This window comes from Pinus tabuliformis, chromosome 7, assembly GCF_031772625.1.
Source record: "Pinus tabuliformis cultivar Carrire ecotype Pingquan chromosome 7, CPIR1, whole genome shotgun sequence".
Taxonomy (NCBI): domain Eukaryota; kingdom Viridiplantae; phylum Streptophyta; class Pinopsida; order Pinales; family Pinaceae; genus Pinus; species Pinus tabuliformis.
In genome coordinates, this window is record NC_142293.1 from 1,130,050,168 (window position 1) to 1,130,063,170 (window position 13,003).

The 13,003-nt window shown below is 38.3% G+C and overlaps 1 protein-coding gene across 2 annotated transcripts; it reads left to right on the forward strand.

Moving 5' to 3' along the window:
- Positions 1-4,238: 4,238 nt before the first annotated feature.
- LOC149251491 (uncharacterized) lies at positions 4,239-11,781 on the forward strand. 2 transcript variants are annotated; one of them, XM_089459463.1, is made up of 9 exons: positions 4,239-4,990; positions 5,429-5,956; positions 7,515-7,583; positions 7,754-7,920; positions 8,025-8,250; positions 8,351-8,456; positions 9,270-9,823; positions 9,944-10,044; positions 10,380-10,708. In XM_089459463.1, the coding sequence occupies exons 1-9, from the start codon at positions 4,835-4,837 to the stop codon at positions 10,477-10,479; spliced, it is 2,007 nt and encodes a 668-aa protein (XP_089315589.1). In that variant the 5' UTR covers positions 4,239-4,834; the 3' UTR covers positions 10,480-10,708. The 2 variants fall into 2 exon arrangements, with proteins under 2 accessions (XP_089315589.1, XP_089315588.1); XM_089459462.1 differs by having other exon boundaries at positions 4,263-4,990; positions 9,940-10,044; positions 10,380-11,781.
- The last annotated feature ends 1,222 nt before the right edge of the window (positions 11,782-13,003 follow it).

A 13,003-nucleotide genomic window follows, 5' to 3' on the forward strand; every position in this document is an offset into this window, starting at 1 on the left:
GCATGTATGGTTTCCTTGCTAGTTTTAGCATGCATGGTGCATGCATGTGTGTATTTGGTTCTCTTGTTGTCATTAGCATGAGTTTTTCTAGTTGTGATAGTGGTTTCAACCTTTCCTTTCCATTTCTGGATAGTCATGGTGTGATGAGGTTCTTTCATTTGGTTGAGCTGGATTGACAGATGGTTTGGGAATTAGGTGAGGTGGTATCAGGAAAATTCCTAAAGGCCTAGGAATCCCTTAACCAATAATGGCGGGATACACAGTAAAGACCGATGGTGGAGACAAAAAAATTCCTCAAGGTATTAGTGAATAAATCTGGAGGCATCCATGCTTGTTAGGCATAGTGATCCTTTGACTGGTAATGTCGAGATTGTCGTAAACCCTATAGTGTATGTTTCTTGTTTTGGCCTAGGAATCCCTTGACCGGTAATGGCAGGATATACAGTAAATCCTGGTTGTATATATGAGGGTTTCGGGCCTAGGAATCCCTTGGCCGGTAATGGCGGGATACACGGTAAAGCCTGAGAACCCCTGGTTGGTTTTGTTGTGAGTCCCACATTCATGCTTGGAATATGGCACGAGGGTGATTGGCTAAAAGAAAGATTTGGTTAAACCTAATATATGGTCAGATGGTATGTGAAAGTCCCTAACTTGGTTGGCTTTTGCATATGTTAATAAGTGTTCTTTTTTTTCCTGTATTCAGGCTTTTGTGAACCATAATGAATTAAGCAAAGTGTTTCGGCAAAAATCACAGAAGAGGAATTTTTGGTCGACGCGTTTTGAACCAACAAGTGTGGTTCATCATCAGGACCATATGAAGAGGCAAACCACGACAAAGGCTTAAATAGAGCGCAATGTAGAGACTATAATTTCAAGTAACGACTATATTTGAACAATAATATTTAAATTATGATATTAATTTATTAATATATTAAAAACAAATATTATTAAGTAACGACTATACTAAACGGCTAGTTTTTAATATTTGTTTTTAATATATTATTAAATTAATATCATAATTTAAATATTATTGTTCAAATATATACATTACTTGAAATTATGGTCTCTACATTTCTCTCTATTTAAGCCTTTGCCATGGTCTGCCTCTTCATCTAGTCCTGATGATGAACCACACTTGTTGGTTCGAAACACGTCAGCCAAAAATTTCTCTTATGTGATTTCTACCGAAAGACTTTGCTTAATAGCTCTTTTCCCCATATATTTTCATGAGTATTTATGCTTGTGATTATGTGGCTTTGACGGTTGTTCTATCATTGTTATGATTCCGATTATATGTTGGTTATAAGCATGATTGATGGTAGACTTGAATTACGTCTCTCATCATGTTTTGATTAGTAAATGAATGTTTAATGGATGTAGGACCTAATATATGATAATGCAACTATTACGAGAGGGCATCAATCCTTCTTAACGGATCTCAGATAAGTATGATGCCCCTATGTTCAGATGTGTATTTATGACCTGTACATTACATGTACATGATGTGTTTGACAAAATGTCTGTCATGGTTAGGATGAGTCTGGTTAGATCCTTGTTCAAGTTCTGCTTTAGAGGCCTTGTCTCCTTATTATTTATCATCTCTAAGAGTTTCATTAAGTTATGGGCAGAGGCTTGGGTCCTAGCCTTGAAAAAGTGGCTTAGATCTCGGGGTCGCTGGCACAAAACTGAGTGGAGAAATCCATAGTCATGGGGATGCATGCTTATGGGAGCGACTGAAGGGTCTCGACCACTTGCTTGCCTTGTCATGGGAGCGACTGAGAGCCCAGGTCAGTGAAAAGGCATGTTAACTCAGGGGTTGGGCACCTGAAGTGTTTGGTTAGCTCTTAAGAGTCCTGTAGCTCCTAGGGAAGGTCAGTTTGGTTTCGTTTTGTCGATTCCACTTCCTTAAATGTACCTAGGAGGTTGAGTCATATCCTAGTAACTCTTCATCACATATCTACCACGATGGACTTGTAAGCTTGGGTAAGTGTGGGAGGAGGGTTTTACATTAGGTATACTTCTTCTTTTTGAGAAGACGTATTTTACAAATATTTTCTAAAAACATCCATCATACTACACTATATAATACTTATCTCTACATAAGTTACACAAAACACTTTTCATTATCATTGGTTAAGAGAAGTGGTCCTCGACAACACATGGACTTCAATATACCACGATCCTCATGCCAATATGGGTGGCCACAAGGAAGTGGTGTCTCCTGCTAACATAATGATTAATTTGTTGTACTGAGAATATGCTTAATGTTTGACCTTCCCCATATATACTTGCATCACCAAATTCTTTACTTATTTTGCATAACAAAGAATTTGGTTGTGGAAGTATATTTGGGGAGTTCGCACCTCTCTGAAGGCTCAACCCTTTATGTGGCTAGCTCTTAGTGATAAATTACTCACTTGGAACAAACTTAGAAGGCATAGTTGATCTGCACCTAATTAGTGTCCCCTATGCAATACTCACGATAAGTCTCCCTCTCACCTTTTTCTGTAGTGTAGTTACATCTCTCAGGTTTGTGAGATAATGTGGAGATCCTTTAATCTAAAGTTCCAGTGGATGGGCTCAACTCTCTCTGATCCCTTTAGAATGTAGTGGTTTGATAAACATGTTTCTTCATTCAAAGATCTACTTTGTTTGCTAATTGCTTGCACTTGGCGATCTAAGAATCTCACAGTCTTTTAGGACAAGTTCATCTCTCTGTTTATGTGTGTTGCAAAGGTAGCCACCTTGGCCCAGGAATTTAAAGCAAACCCTCCTCATCCCTAACCAAGAATCCTGTGTATGCTTGAAATTGATTTTGGTTCTCCCTAGGGATTCTTCAATGGTGCCAGCCAAGGCCATCCTCCCCAATGTGGCGTCAGAGTGGTCTTGTACTTCAGTCACACCCATTTCTTATATGTCCATTATGCCCCAGGTAGGGGTCGAATAACAAAGTAGAGTTTGCATCCTTATGGATTCTGTTGGAAGTGGCTTGGAAAAGGTGTTTTGAGTCTCTAGGTGAGACTCGAAATTGGTCATTGATTGGCAAACCATAGGGTTGGAGTGAACATAATTGGCATGCACACCTTATTGTCATACATTAGGGTTGTTCAAACTTCTTTTCAACACATCAGCTTCTACCATATTTTGCATGAGCTCAATGCGGAAGTGGATAGTCTATCCAAGGAATTCCTCGAACTTCCAATTGGCTTGGTTGGTCTCCATGAATTTGCTAATGGTAAGAAGATTGAGCCGATGACAACCAATCTCTCTTTCTAGTTTTCTAGTCCTTCTATGTATTTTCTTTTTTTTGTATGTCGGACAAAAGCTGTGAATATAGAAGGTTATTCCCTTGAGTTTTTGATTTTGGGACAATAAGCAAACAATCAATCATTTTAAGTTTGGAAGAGCAAGTCTAAAAGAAAAATGATAGACAAACTATATATATATTTTAGCTCACTAATATTCTTTGAAAAAATTTATATATATAAATAAAATCAAACTCTCAATATTCATTTTTATAATATCATTCCATATATTTTCTCATAAAAATCTATTACTAAGTTATATATTTTAAAATTATTTTATAAATATATATTTTATTATAAAAAACTACTATCATACATTAATTAAAAAATAATTTACAATATATAATAGTCTAACTCACATTTATAATCTTTAATATATAACAATCTTTATACCATTCGGAATAGGAAAACTAATTCCTCTTCCAACTAATTAATACAATTGTAAATACCCTGATTAAATATTCTTCCCTCCCCCTATAAATAAATTGGATAAATCATTCATTGATCCCCTTACCACACAAATACATATGCTTGGTATTGGTATTGGACCACCTTCTTCTCTATTCATAAATAATTAGGTGCTCTCTATGTACTCTTCTCTCAGAAATGAGTGGACAAGGGATGCTTGTGGGTTGCTCCACGAGAAACATGGGGTACTGTGCCTATCACAAGTGAAGTGATGGATGAAGAGTTCATTGCATCGAGAGCGTTTTAATAGTACCAAAAGGAAGTAAAACACATCACATTTGGGAGGGAAACTTGGGATGATGGATGAGCATCTCATCATATCACAAATTCCAATCCAAATTGTCAAATCTATCTCTCATTCCCAACAGCATCACACTTTCAAAGGGGCGACCCCAGCGATTACCTTTTTTTTCTTTTCGAAACGCTGAAATGAGTTGAGATGGGATGGATAATGGATTGGACTTTGAGGTGCCTTGGGCTTATAAACTAGTGGCTTCGTTTCTTTGTCCTCGTTTTGTGAGCAAATGTGGGGAGATGTGAGAAAAACATCGGAAAAAGAAACACAGGGCACACAAATTCCTTTTGATTAATCTCGCACAGTATGTTTATCTGTACCATAATAATATAATATAAGCTCATGGCATTACATGTCCACTCAAGGGTAGGGTAGACTTGACAAGACCTTGACATGATTCTGCTGCTGCTGCATTACAAAAGCGAAAGAAAGGATTGAAAGAAAACGCACCTTCACAAAGCAGCAGCAGCACCACCAGTAGACATGACTTGACTTACTGACTACCTGTCCTCTCTTTGATTGTCTTGTCCACTTACCTATATGTTCATTCATCCATATCAGATTGGTATATGTCCATCCACTGGACTCCCTTTGTCTAACGCAATCCCACATATGAAAAAGGAAATGAACGATTCCACTGAAAGAAGCAGATTCACAACATAAGAAAAGTGGAATGTAGTGTAGTTATACAGAGAGGAGAGTACCAGGTTGTTGGTGATCTTGTTATTTTTCTTCTGATATTGGTATTGGCAGACTGAGTGAACGAATGGCTAATCTAAAGGCTCTAAAGAATAACGCAGCAGCTGCAATTTCTGCAAAGAAGCCAATGTGGCTGTATCCCAAGATACTTGCAGGTTTCAATCCTTCTGAGAGATGGGGTCACTCCACTTGTTACTCAGATGGCCATCTCTATGTCTTCGGGGTAACTATACTTTATCACAACAGAAAAAATCAACAACCCACGCGGTGTTTCATTGCTTTAATCATTGATTCATGTTTTAGGCAGAATCTATACATGTTTCTGGATATTGTGATTGTTTTTAGTTATTTTCCCATGGGGTCTGTTCACTCTCTTGTTCAGCTTTTTCATACTAGTGTTTACATGTATATGGATAAGACTAAAAGATTTTTTTGATGCCTAGGGGCTTTTTGCTGTGGGATTTGGGTATCTCAATGATTAAATTTTCAGCTGTTTTTGTATAGTTTTGAAGATGTTTTTGTTGGGATAAAAATTACAGAGGTGTGCATGGCATCTTGATGTTGCTGGGATGTTTTCATCTTTGGATTCTAAATTTATTTGTAATTTTTAGTTATTTTAAGATGGGGTTTTAAATATGATCATCTCTTTGTGGGATTATAGGGTTGCTGTGGAGGATTGCATTTCAGTGACGTTCTGACACTTGATTTGAGAACGATGGTGTGGAGCGCACTTGCAACAACTGGGCATCAGCCAGGTACGAGAGACAGCCACAGTGCCGTTCTCTTAGACCAGAAGATGATAGTGTTTGGGGGCACAAATGGTTCTAAGAAGATAAATGATCTGCACATTCTGGACTTGCAGACCAAGGAATGGAGGCAGCCTTGCATTCGAGGGACTCCGCCATCCCCACGAGAGAGCCACAGTGCAACTCTCGTTGGTGATAGTAAATTGGTTATTTTTGGGGGCAGTGGAGAAGGGGAAGGGAATTATTTGAATGATGTTCATATTTTGGACCTGAAGCAGATGAAATGGATTTCCCCTGATGTGAAGGGGGATCTGCCTGCTCCCAGGGATAGCCACACTGCAGTTGCTGTTGAAAACAGGCTTGTGGTGTACGGTGGAGATTGTGGAGACCATTACTTAGGAGAAGTTGATATTTTGGATCTTGATACCTTAACTTGGTCCAGAGTAAGTTCAACATTTTTCTTTTGCCATTTTGATAAGTAATCCCTTTTGTTTGATATGTGGGAAGCGTTTAACCCCAACACCACATTAACAATGTATAATAACCCACTTGAACACGAGGATGGACTTAAGGGGATTTTAGCTTCGGACCTTTGCATTGAAAAGTCAATGCCTGTATCAACAGGGCATGTGCTGACTCACAACTACTCTTATGCCCTGATTGGGAATCTCTTTAGCTAAATAGTAAAATTTGTATCTTCACAATGTTAGTCTGTGTCTTAGTTATCAATTATTATAAGAAAGGTTCTAGGAAGTTTTATCAAATCTTAAATCATTTTTTACAAGCCCGTGATCGTCTTTTCCTTCTGAGGGATAATCTCCAAAATTTGGAGCAAATTTTATGTCTGGTCTCCTCAAATGTCAAGTTGTTTAAACTTTAAATAACCAGCTGCACATGCCCACATGTTGCTAGGGTTTATTAAGCAGAACCATCCTGTAGGCTGCCATTAGGATTGGCTATCCTTTACTGCCCATCCATCCAATCTGTGTCATATTCCACATAGTATCTTCACAATGTTAGTCTGTGTCTTAGTTATCAATTATTATAAGAAAGGTTCTAGGAAGTTTTATCAAATCTTAAATCATTTTTTACAAGCCCGTGATCGTCTTTTCCTTCTGAGGGATAATCTCCAAAATTTGGAGCAAATTTTATGTCTGGTCTCCTCAAATGTCAAGTTGTTTAAACTTTAAATAACCAGCTGCACATGCCCACATGTTGCTAGGGTTTATTAAGCAGAACCATCCTGTAGGCTGCCATTAGGATTGGCTATCCTTTACTGCCCATCCATCCAATCTGTGTCATATTCCACATAGTAGAGTGCCAAACGATAAATCAGTATTAGTTTATAGTAAAATTGAAGCCATTTTCTGGCACAAGCAAACATTCATGCCTTTCATAAATATACCCAAGTCCATGCCAGCACATAATAAGAAATTTCTGTGCTTTTATCGGTGATAACTTATATTTATTGATGGCAGAGGCATACATGTTATTCGTGCCAAACTTTAATTCTTTGAACGTTCAATTTTTGACGCTTTTATGAATACTTTGCGAATTTTTGCCCAATCTCTTGAAAATAAATCTACCCATCCCAGTACAAATCTAGGTGGAATAACATCCTACTGTGGAATATCATCTTGTGGTGTCTTCTATCAGTTACCCAAAAGGTATGTTTTCATTTGGATCTCCATTGTGTTATCTGAAAATCCACCTGACGATGTCAAAAGAACTGCGATTATTTTGTCATGATTTCAAGTTCATTGAATGCATATTAGTGGAAATATGCATTTTGTTTATCTCGAGTATGAGGTTTCAAATTTAATGATTTCCCCAAAAAAGGCATTTTTTGATGTGAATTGAACTTGGTTGAAAGAGGTGTATGATTTTTTTCCCTGGAAACTTATTAAAGCCCATAATCTGATATTCTATAATGCTTCGGTAAAAACTTCACCATTCTATTTCTTGTAAATGAACAAGCTGAATATACTTGTTATGTAACAGCTAGTTATAGAAGGGCCATGTTCACCAGGAGTGCGTGCTGGACATGCAACTGTTAGCATTGACTGCAAGGTAATGAATCCTACATCGTCTTACAGATCCATTTTCTTTTCTTCATAAACCAGGATAATCCTGAAAAGATTCTATCCATGGCTATGGCTAAAAAAGACTTGCTTGCATGAGGACAAGAGAACTTGTGAATTACCAACCTGCAATCGTCCAATTTGTCAAATGTTTTCCAGGTATATATTATTGGTGGGGTTGGAGATCGTGCATATTACAATGATGTATGGATGCTTGACACAAATACTTGTTCATGGACTCAACTTGATGTTGGTGGGCAGCAACCCCAAGGTCGTTTTTCTCACAGTGCTGTTCTAGCTGACTCAGACATAGCCATTTATGGAGGGTATGTCCATAAATCTGTCTATTATAATGTTTGAATCTCTAGTCTGAGCTTTTGTCTGTTTCTGGCAATGGATATTTAAAGGGTTTTGCTCTTGTTGTGTACAGTTGTGGAGAGGATGAACGCCCTTTAGATGAATTAATTATTTTGCATTTGGGAGCAGAACATCCCAATGGCCGTTACAATGTTTCCATGTGCAAAATATTTGGAAAACAGTGCAATAATCAAGAGAGACGAAGACCTAATACTTATTTACGCCGAGGTGGTGATCATGTGGTTTCAATGCTCGAAACTAGAGCTGAGAGCTCTGGAAGGGACACAAAATCTAGTGATGTAAGTCAGAACTCTTAAAAGTAATTTCCTGTACATTTCATTATATTTTTATTGCTTATGTAATGTCAGAGTGCCCTTTTTCTGTGTTTGTTTTATTCAGAAGTCAGCAGTACTAGCTGGAGCACAGTCATGGAAAGAGGATTTGAATATGAAAAGACTTGCTGATGCTGAAGCAGAGTCCAAGCCATCTTCCTTACAAGATCCAGGTTGGCATGATCAATGTTCTTTATACAATATATCTCGAGGACAATTCATTTTTCTTGGGTGCTGTATTGGCTAAGTACAATATAGTTTATACACGACTGTTATCAACTTATCACTGCTCCAGATTTTACTCTCTGTCAAAATTAAATGTCTGGATTGATGGGGTCGAAGAAAAATATGAAAATTATGGGAATACATACAACAAACATAGCCCTTGTCTTCTAAATCTAGGGAAAAAGCCTGAAGGGCTTTGTGGTGGGTCTCTTCAACAAGATGGAATATGCATATTAAGGCGATTGGATACTAACTAACTTGTTACAAATTGGATATGATAGGGTTAATGAGAACAACCTGAGGGATAGAGAACAGTAATCAGCAATCCTATCACTAATTTATCTGAATAGTATAACAGTGTGTTTTGCAAATATATAAATGAACTATTTTCACTGCGCAAATACCTTTTCAAACCAGCCCAAGGGGTTAGTTCAATCAGTTGTTGCCAATGCTGCTGGGCATCTGGCTAGTTTTGTGCGATCAAGTGCCCTGTTTGAATTCCCTTGGACAAGGAGCACTTGTCTACACCAATGGGTCTAATAGGGATGCCATCTGTGAATGTGGGGAATCACCCCTTGGGTTTCTCTCTGAGGTTTTCCTTGGAAAAGAAAATGCCATTTTAAATGGCAGCAATAAAGAAATACAATATACTTTGTAATTCTTGCATATGGATCACGGAATACTGTGACTGAATATTTGTTTATCAATATTATCGACAATGTGTGTATACATAAGCTGTTGTTTTTGGACTAATGTTTCAGACAATCCTCAACTGAAGCGGAAAAGGATGGTCCATTTGAAAAGACTAGAGCTTGAAGCAGAACAAGAAGAGCAGTCACATTCACTTTCGCAACAATCTTCTCCTTCTCAATCCGATCAAGAGCAAACAGTTCTGAAAAAATCATCCCCATGTAATCTTCCCAACTCCACTGCCAGGTCTCCTCCACAGCCCTTTGGCATTTTTGTTCAGCAAAATCAGAATCATCAGCAAAGACAACAGTGCAACATTAACCATCCAATGCCTCATCAACAGCATCAAACACCAACCCCTCCTGAAGTGCAACAAAATCAAAAGGTAGAGAAGTTCTTCCGTTTGCATGTAGGCCTTCCAAGCCAGACAATGCCATTGCCTGCACATAATGTCTCACAAACTCCGACTCCCATGGACCCTTCTCCAATTGAACATGCCCCAAACAATATTGCCCAAGATCTCACTTCAAAAACTGTTCAGAACCGAAGACCAGAAACTCAACATCTATCTGAAAAATTACCACCAAGAATTGCAGTTGCAGGAATGGTTGCAGTTCCTAATCTGGTAAGTAAAATCTACTTTATTCAATTCCCATTCAAGAAATTGCTTTGCAGGTTTTCTTTATGTATATGACAAGAATTGTCATACAAGTATTGCTGCTTTGATCAATTTACATGTAGGCAGGGGCTGAAGTCCGTGGTACTGTCGATGGAGTTTTTGACTCTGGATATCTCATTACTGCCCAAGTCAATGGCCAATTGTTTCGAGGTGTTTTATTCAGTCCAGTAAGCATTTGGTCCTCATCATTTTCTTTATACTTCTTTTTATGCCTATCCCTTGATTTTTTGGATTTATTTACTTGATCGTCTTGTCGCCCTAGGGATGTTTTGGGGTTAAAAGTTTACACTTCTTACATGCCCAAAAATTCACTACTTCACAGTTTTGCATTTCAATTTGGAACTATTGTACCTTGTATTTGCTTAAAAGTTAAACTACGGGAGAAGTTTCTGAAGTGCACACAACTTCAAATTTTTTGTGTTTTCATTTGGAACAGATATGCCTTATTATATTTGCTTTCAATTAAATTGGAGAATTTTCTAATTTATATATTCTCAAACAGGGCCCTGGAATCATTGCGAGAGAGGCAAGTATCCCTCCAAACTATCTACCCAACAACAATAGCAATACTGGGATGGTTGTGGGGCATCCTCCTGCTTTAGTGAGTAACCCACAATCATTGCAGAATAATCCCAGCTGTATGAATGGGACCTTTGTTGGGTCTCCTATGGTACCCACTATGCACATTGGTACATTACTTCAACCAACTTCCATTGCCAGAACTGTCTCTGTTGCTTCTGCAGCAGAAATCAGGGAGGAAAACCACACTGGTGCAACTGTGGCTCCAAATATAGTTATAAAGTCTGCTGGAGGAGCATCGGTAGATTTACAGAGACCGACACATGATATTCATTTCAGTGCAAGAGCAAATTCTGGTGCCCCTATCTGTAATAATTTAGGGAGTGTAAGGATGAATAGTGACGATAATCAGCACCCTCATGAACCTCCTCACCTAAGAATTGGTGGTCTAATGCATAAAGTCCCCGAAATCCCCTCCTCAAATGGTCATGTTCCATCTATTATCACTGGTCCTGGACACTGGGTTTGGCAACCATTACCTTCAAGTGTTCCTCAGACTGCCTCTCCTGTAGATTATCATCCTTCAATTACTCGCAGAGAAAATGTCCATTTTGTAGCCATGCCTCCTTTTCCAGGCGTAAGTTATGGAACTGTACCAGTAGGGGCTGAAGGTCCAGCAGCACTTTTACGTGGGAACTCTGTGCAAATTGGACCACAAACAGCAAATGGAACGCATCCAGATATTCATGGTGGAGTTACATTAAGCCTTGGAGGGCCTGGTCAAGTTGCAGGCCAAAAGCATTGACCTGATGGTTTCTCCACATAAGAGTGGTACGGGAGACTTGTTTCTGAGGTTGAGTATCCACATCTGGATTTACAGGTTGGAATGTTGATGAAAATGTAATAATGCTTTTATTGTTGTCACTGTCGCCAGCAGGCAGCCTATCTGATTGAATGCAGTTGACCTCTGCCAGTTTTAGTGGTGGATATAAAGTTTCTTCCTGTCAAGGTTTAAATTAAGGACAGTGGTATTGAAATGTGGTAGCAGGAAATTTGCTGAAGACAAGCGTTCTGAATTTAAACCCAGTCTCATGTTCTAGCAGTGACATCATTCACTTTTTTGTGTTTTTGAGTATGTACATAATGTAAATATTTTTGTTGCATTGGTATGACTGGGTACGGTTATGGTAAGGGGAAAAACATTATAAATTACCAATTTGGCTGCGCAGCAATTTTCCCTTTATAAAGAGGTCGTCTTTGCCAAGTATGGGTGTGGATGTAAAGGGGACCTATGCAACTATAATTCATCTACTTTGGCTAAACCTGCACATATGTCAATGTACTTATGAATAGAGCTAAGAAAAGGGGCAGGAATAATTTTTTTTTGGTATGTTTTCTGCATTGTTAGTCACATGGATATTTATATTTGGACATAGATCCTTTATGGCCTTTTTGTAAAATAAATGTTTGATTAAATTGAAAGAGTTGCATTCAATACAACAAAATGGGCAGTACATCCAACATTTGCACCACCTCAAGTGGATGCATACTTCGGCTGCAAACGCTCCAAAAAAACATAAAATATAAAGGTTATAATTTTATAACGTAAAGAGAGGTTTTGAAGCATAATTGTGTATATTTCCATTACAAAAACAAGCAGCACAAGTTTCTGAGGCCAGTTGGACAATTGAATTAGAATCTTAAGGCCATTTTAAAATTGCTCTATCTATCACAGCTAGGAGCAACTTTTCTTGATCTTTGGCATCCACCTCTTAGTTGGACAACTGTGTCTGGAATCGAATCCACCTGAGACTAGGGACCTCTCTTCATTGTACTATTAAAACCTTTGCCCCTGCTTTGGTGTTAAAGACTTGGTGGGTATTTCCTGAGTATTGCATCTTTCAAGGTGCTTGCTTCTTCTGCTACTTTAAGAACTACCATCCTAAGGCCTACTCTTAGGTCTTTCTTGGTGAAACATGGGGCAAAGACCTTGTAATTGATGATCTTCGTCACCAACCTAGGCAAATGACCTTCTTCACCTTCAGTTTGATTTTCATGACAGTCGTTAATGACCATAATCTATTCATCTCATTAGAGTTCTCATAGGGAGGGAAACACCAAAAGTTGCATAAGTTTTATTTTTCTAAACAAAAAAACTAATTTTAGATGAAAAAATCTGTCATCATGTACGAAGATTAGTGGAACAAGGTCTGGCATTGATGACAAAGCATAGGGCCATTTACAAGGGTAGGTAGAGAAAGTGGATTAAATTGTTGGATCAATTCCATTTCCATATTGACTTGAGCTGCAAGTAAGTAGAACAAGGTTTGGCATTGATGAGAAAGCATAGGGCCATTTACAAGGGTAGGTAGAGAAAGTGGATTAAAATGTTGGACCAATTCCATACTGACTTGAACTGCAGGCGCCTCAAGAGCAAGTCCATTCTTCTTTTTCTTTGATATGCCACAGCATTTGTTAGTCTCATCTTTGTTGGTTGCAAAGACTTGGTGGTTGAAGCATAATTGTGTATATTTCCATTACGAAAACGAGCACCAACGCCACTTGGCTTCCGATATTATTTCCATTCTCTTCTCATAGGATGAAAGT

Bases quoted from the DNA above. Each gene is read 5' to 3' on its own strand.
- LOC149251491 (XM_089459462.1), top strand. From the start codon at position 4,835: ATGGCTAATCTAAAGGCTCTAAAGAATAACGCAGCAGCTGCAATTTCT. The intron at 9,824-9,939 runs GTAAGTAAAATC...ATTTACATGTAG, and splicing joins TGGTTGCAGTTCCTAATCTG to GCAGGGGCTGAAGTCCGTGG. The intron at 10,045-10,379 runs GTAAGCATTTGG...ATTCTCAAACAG, and splicing joins GAGGTGTTTTATTCAGTCCA to GGCCCTGGAATCATTGCGAG.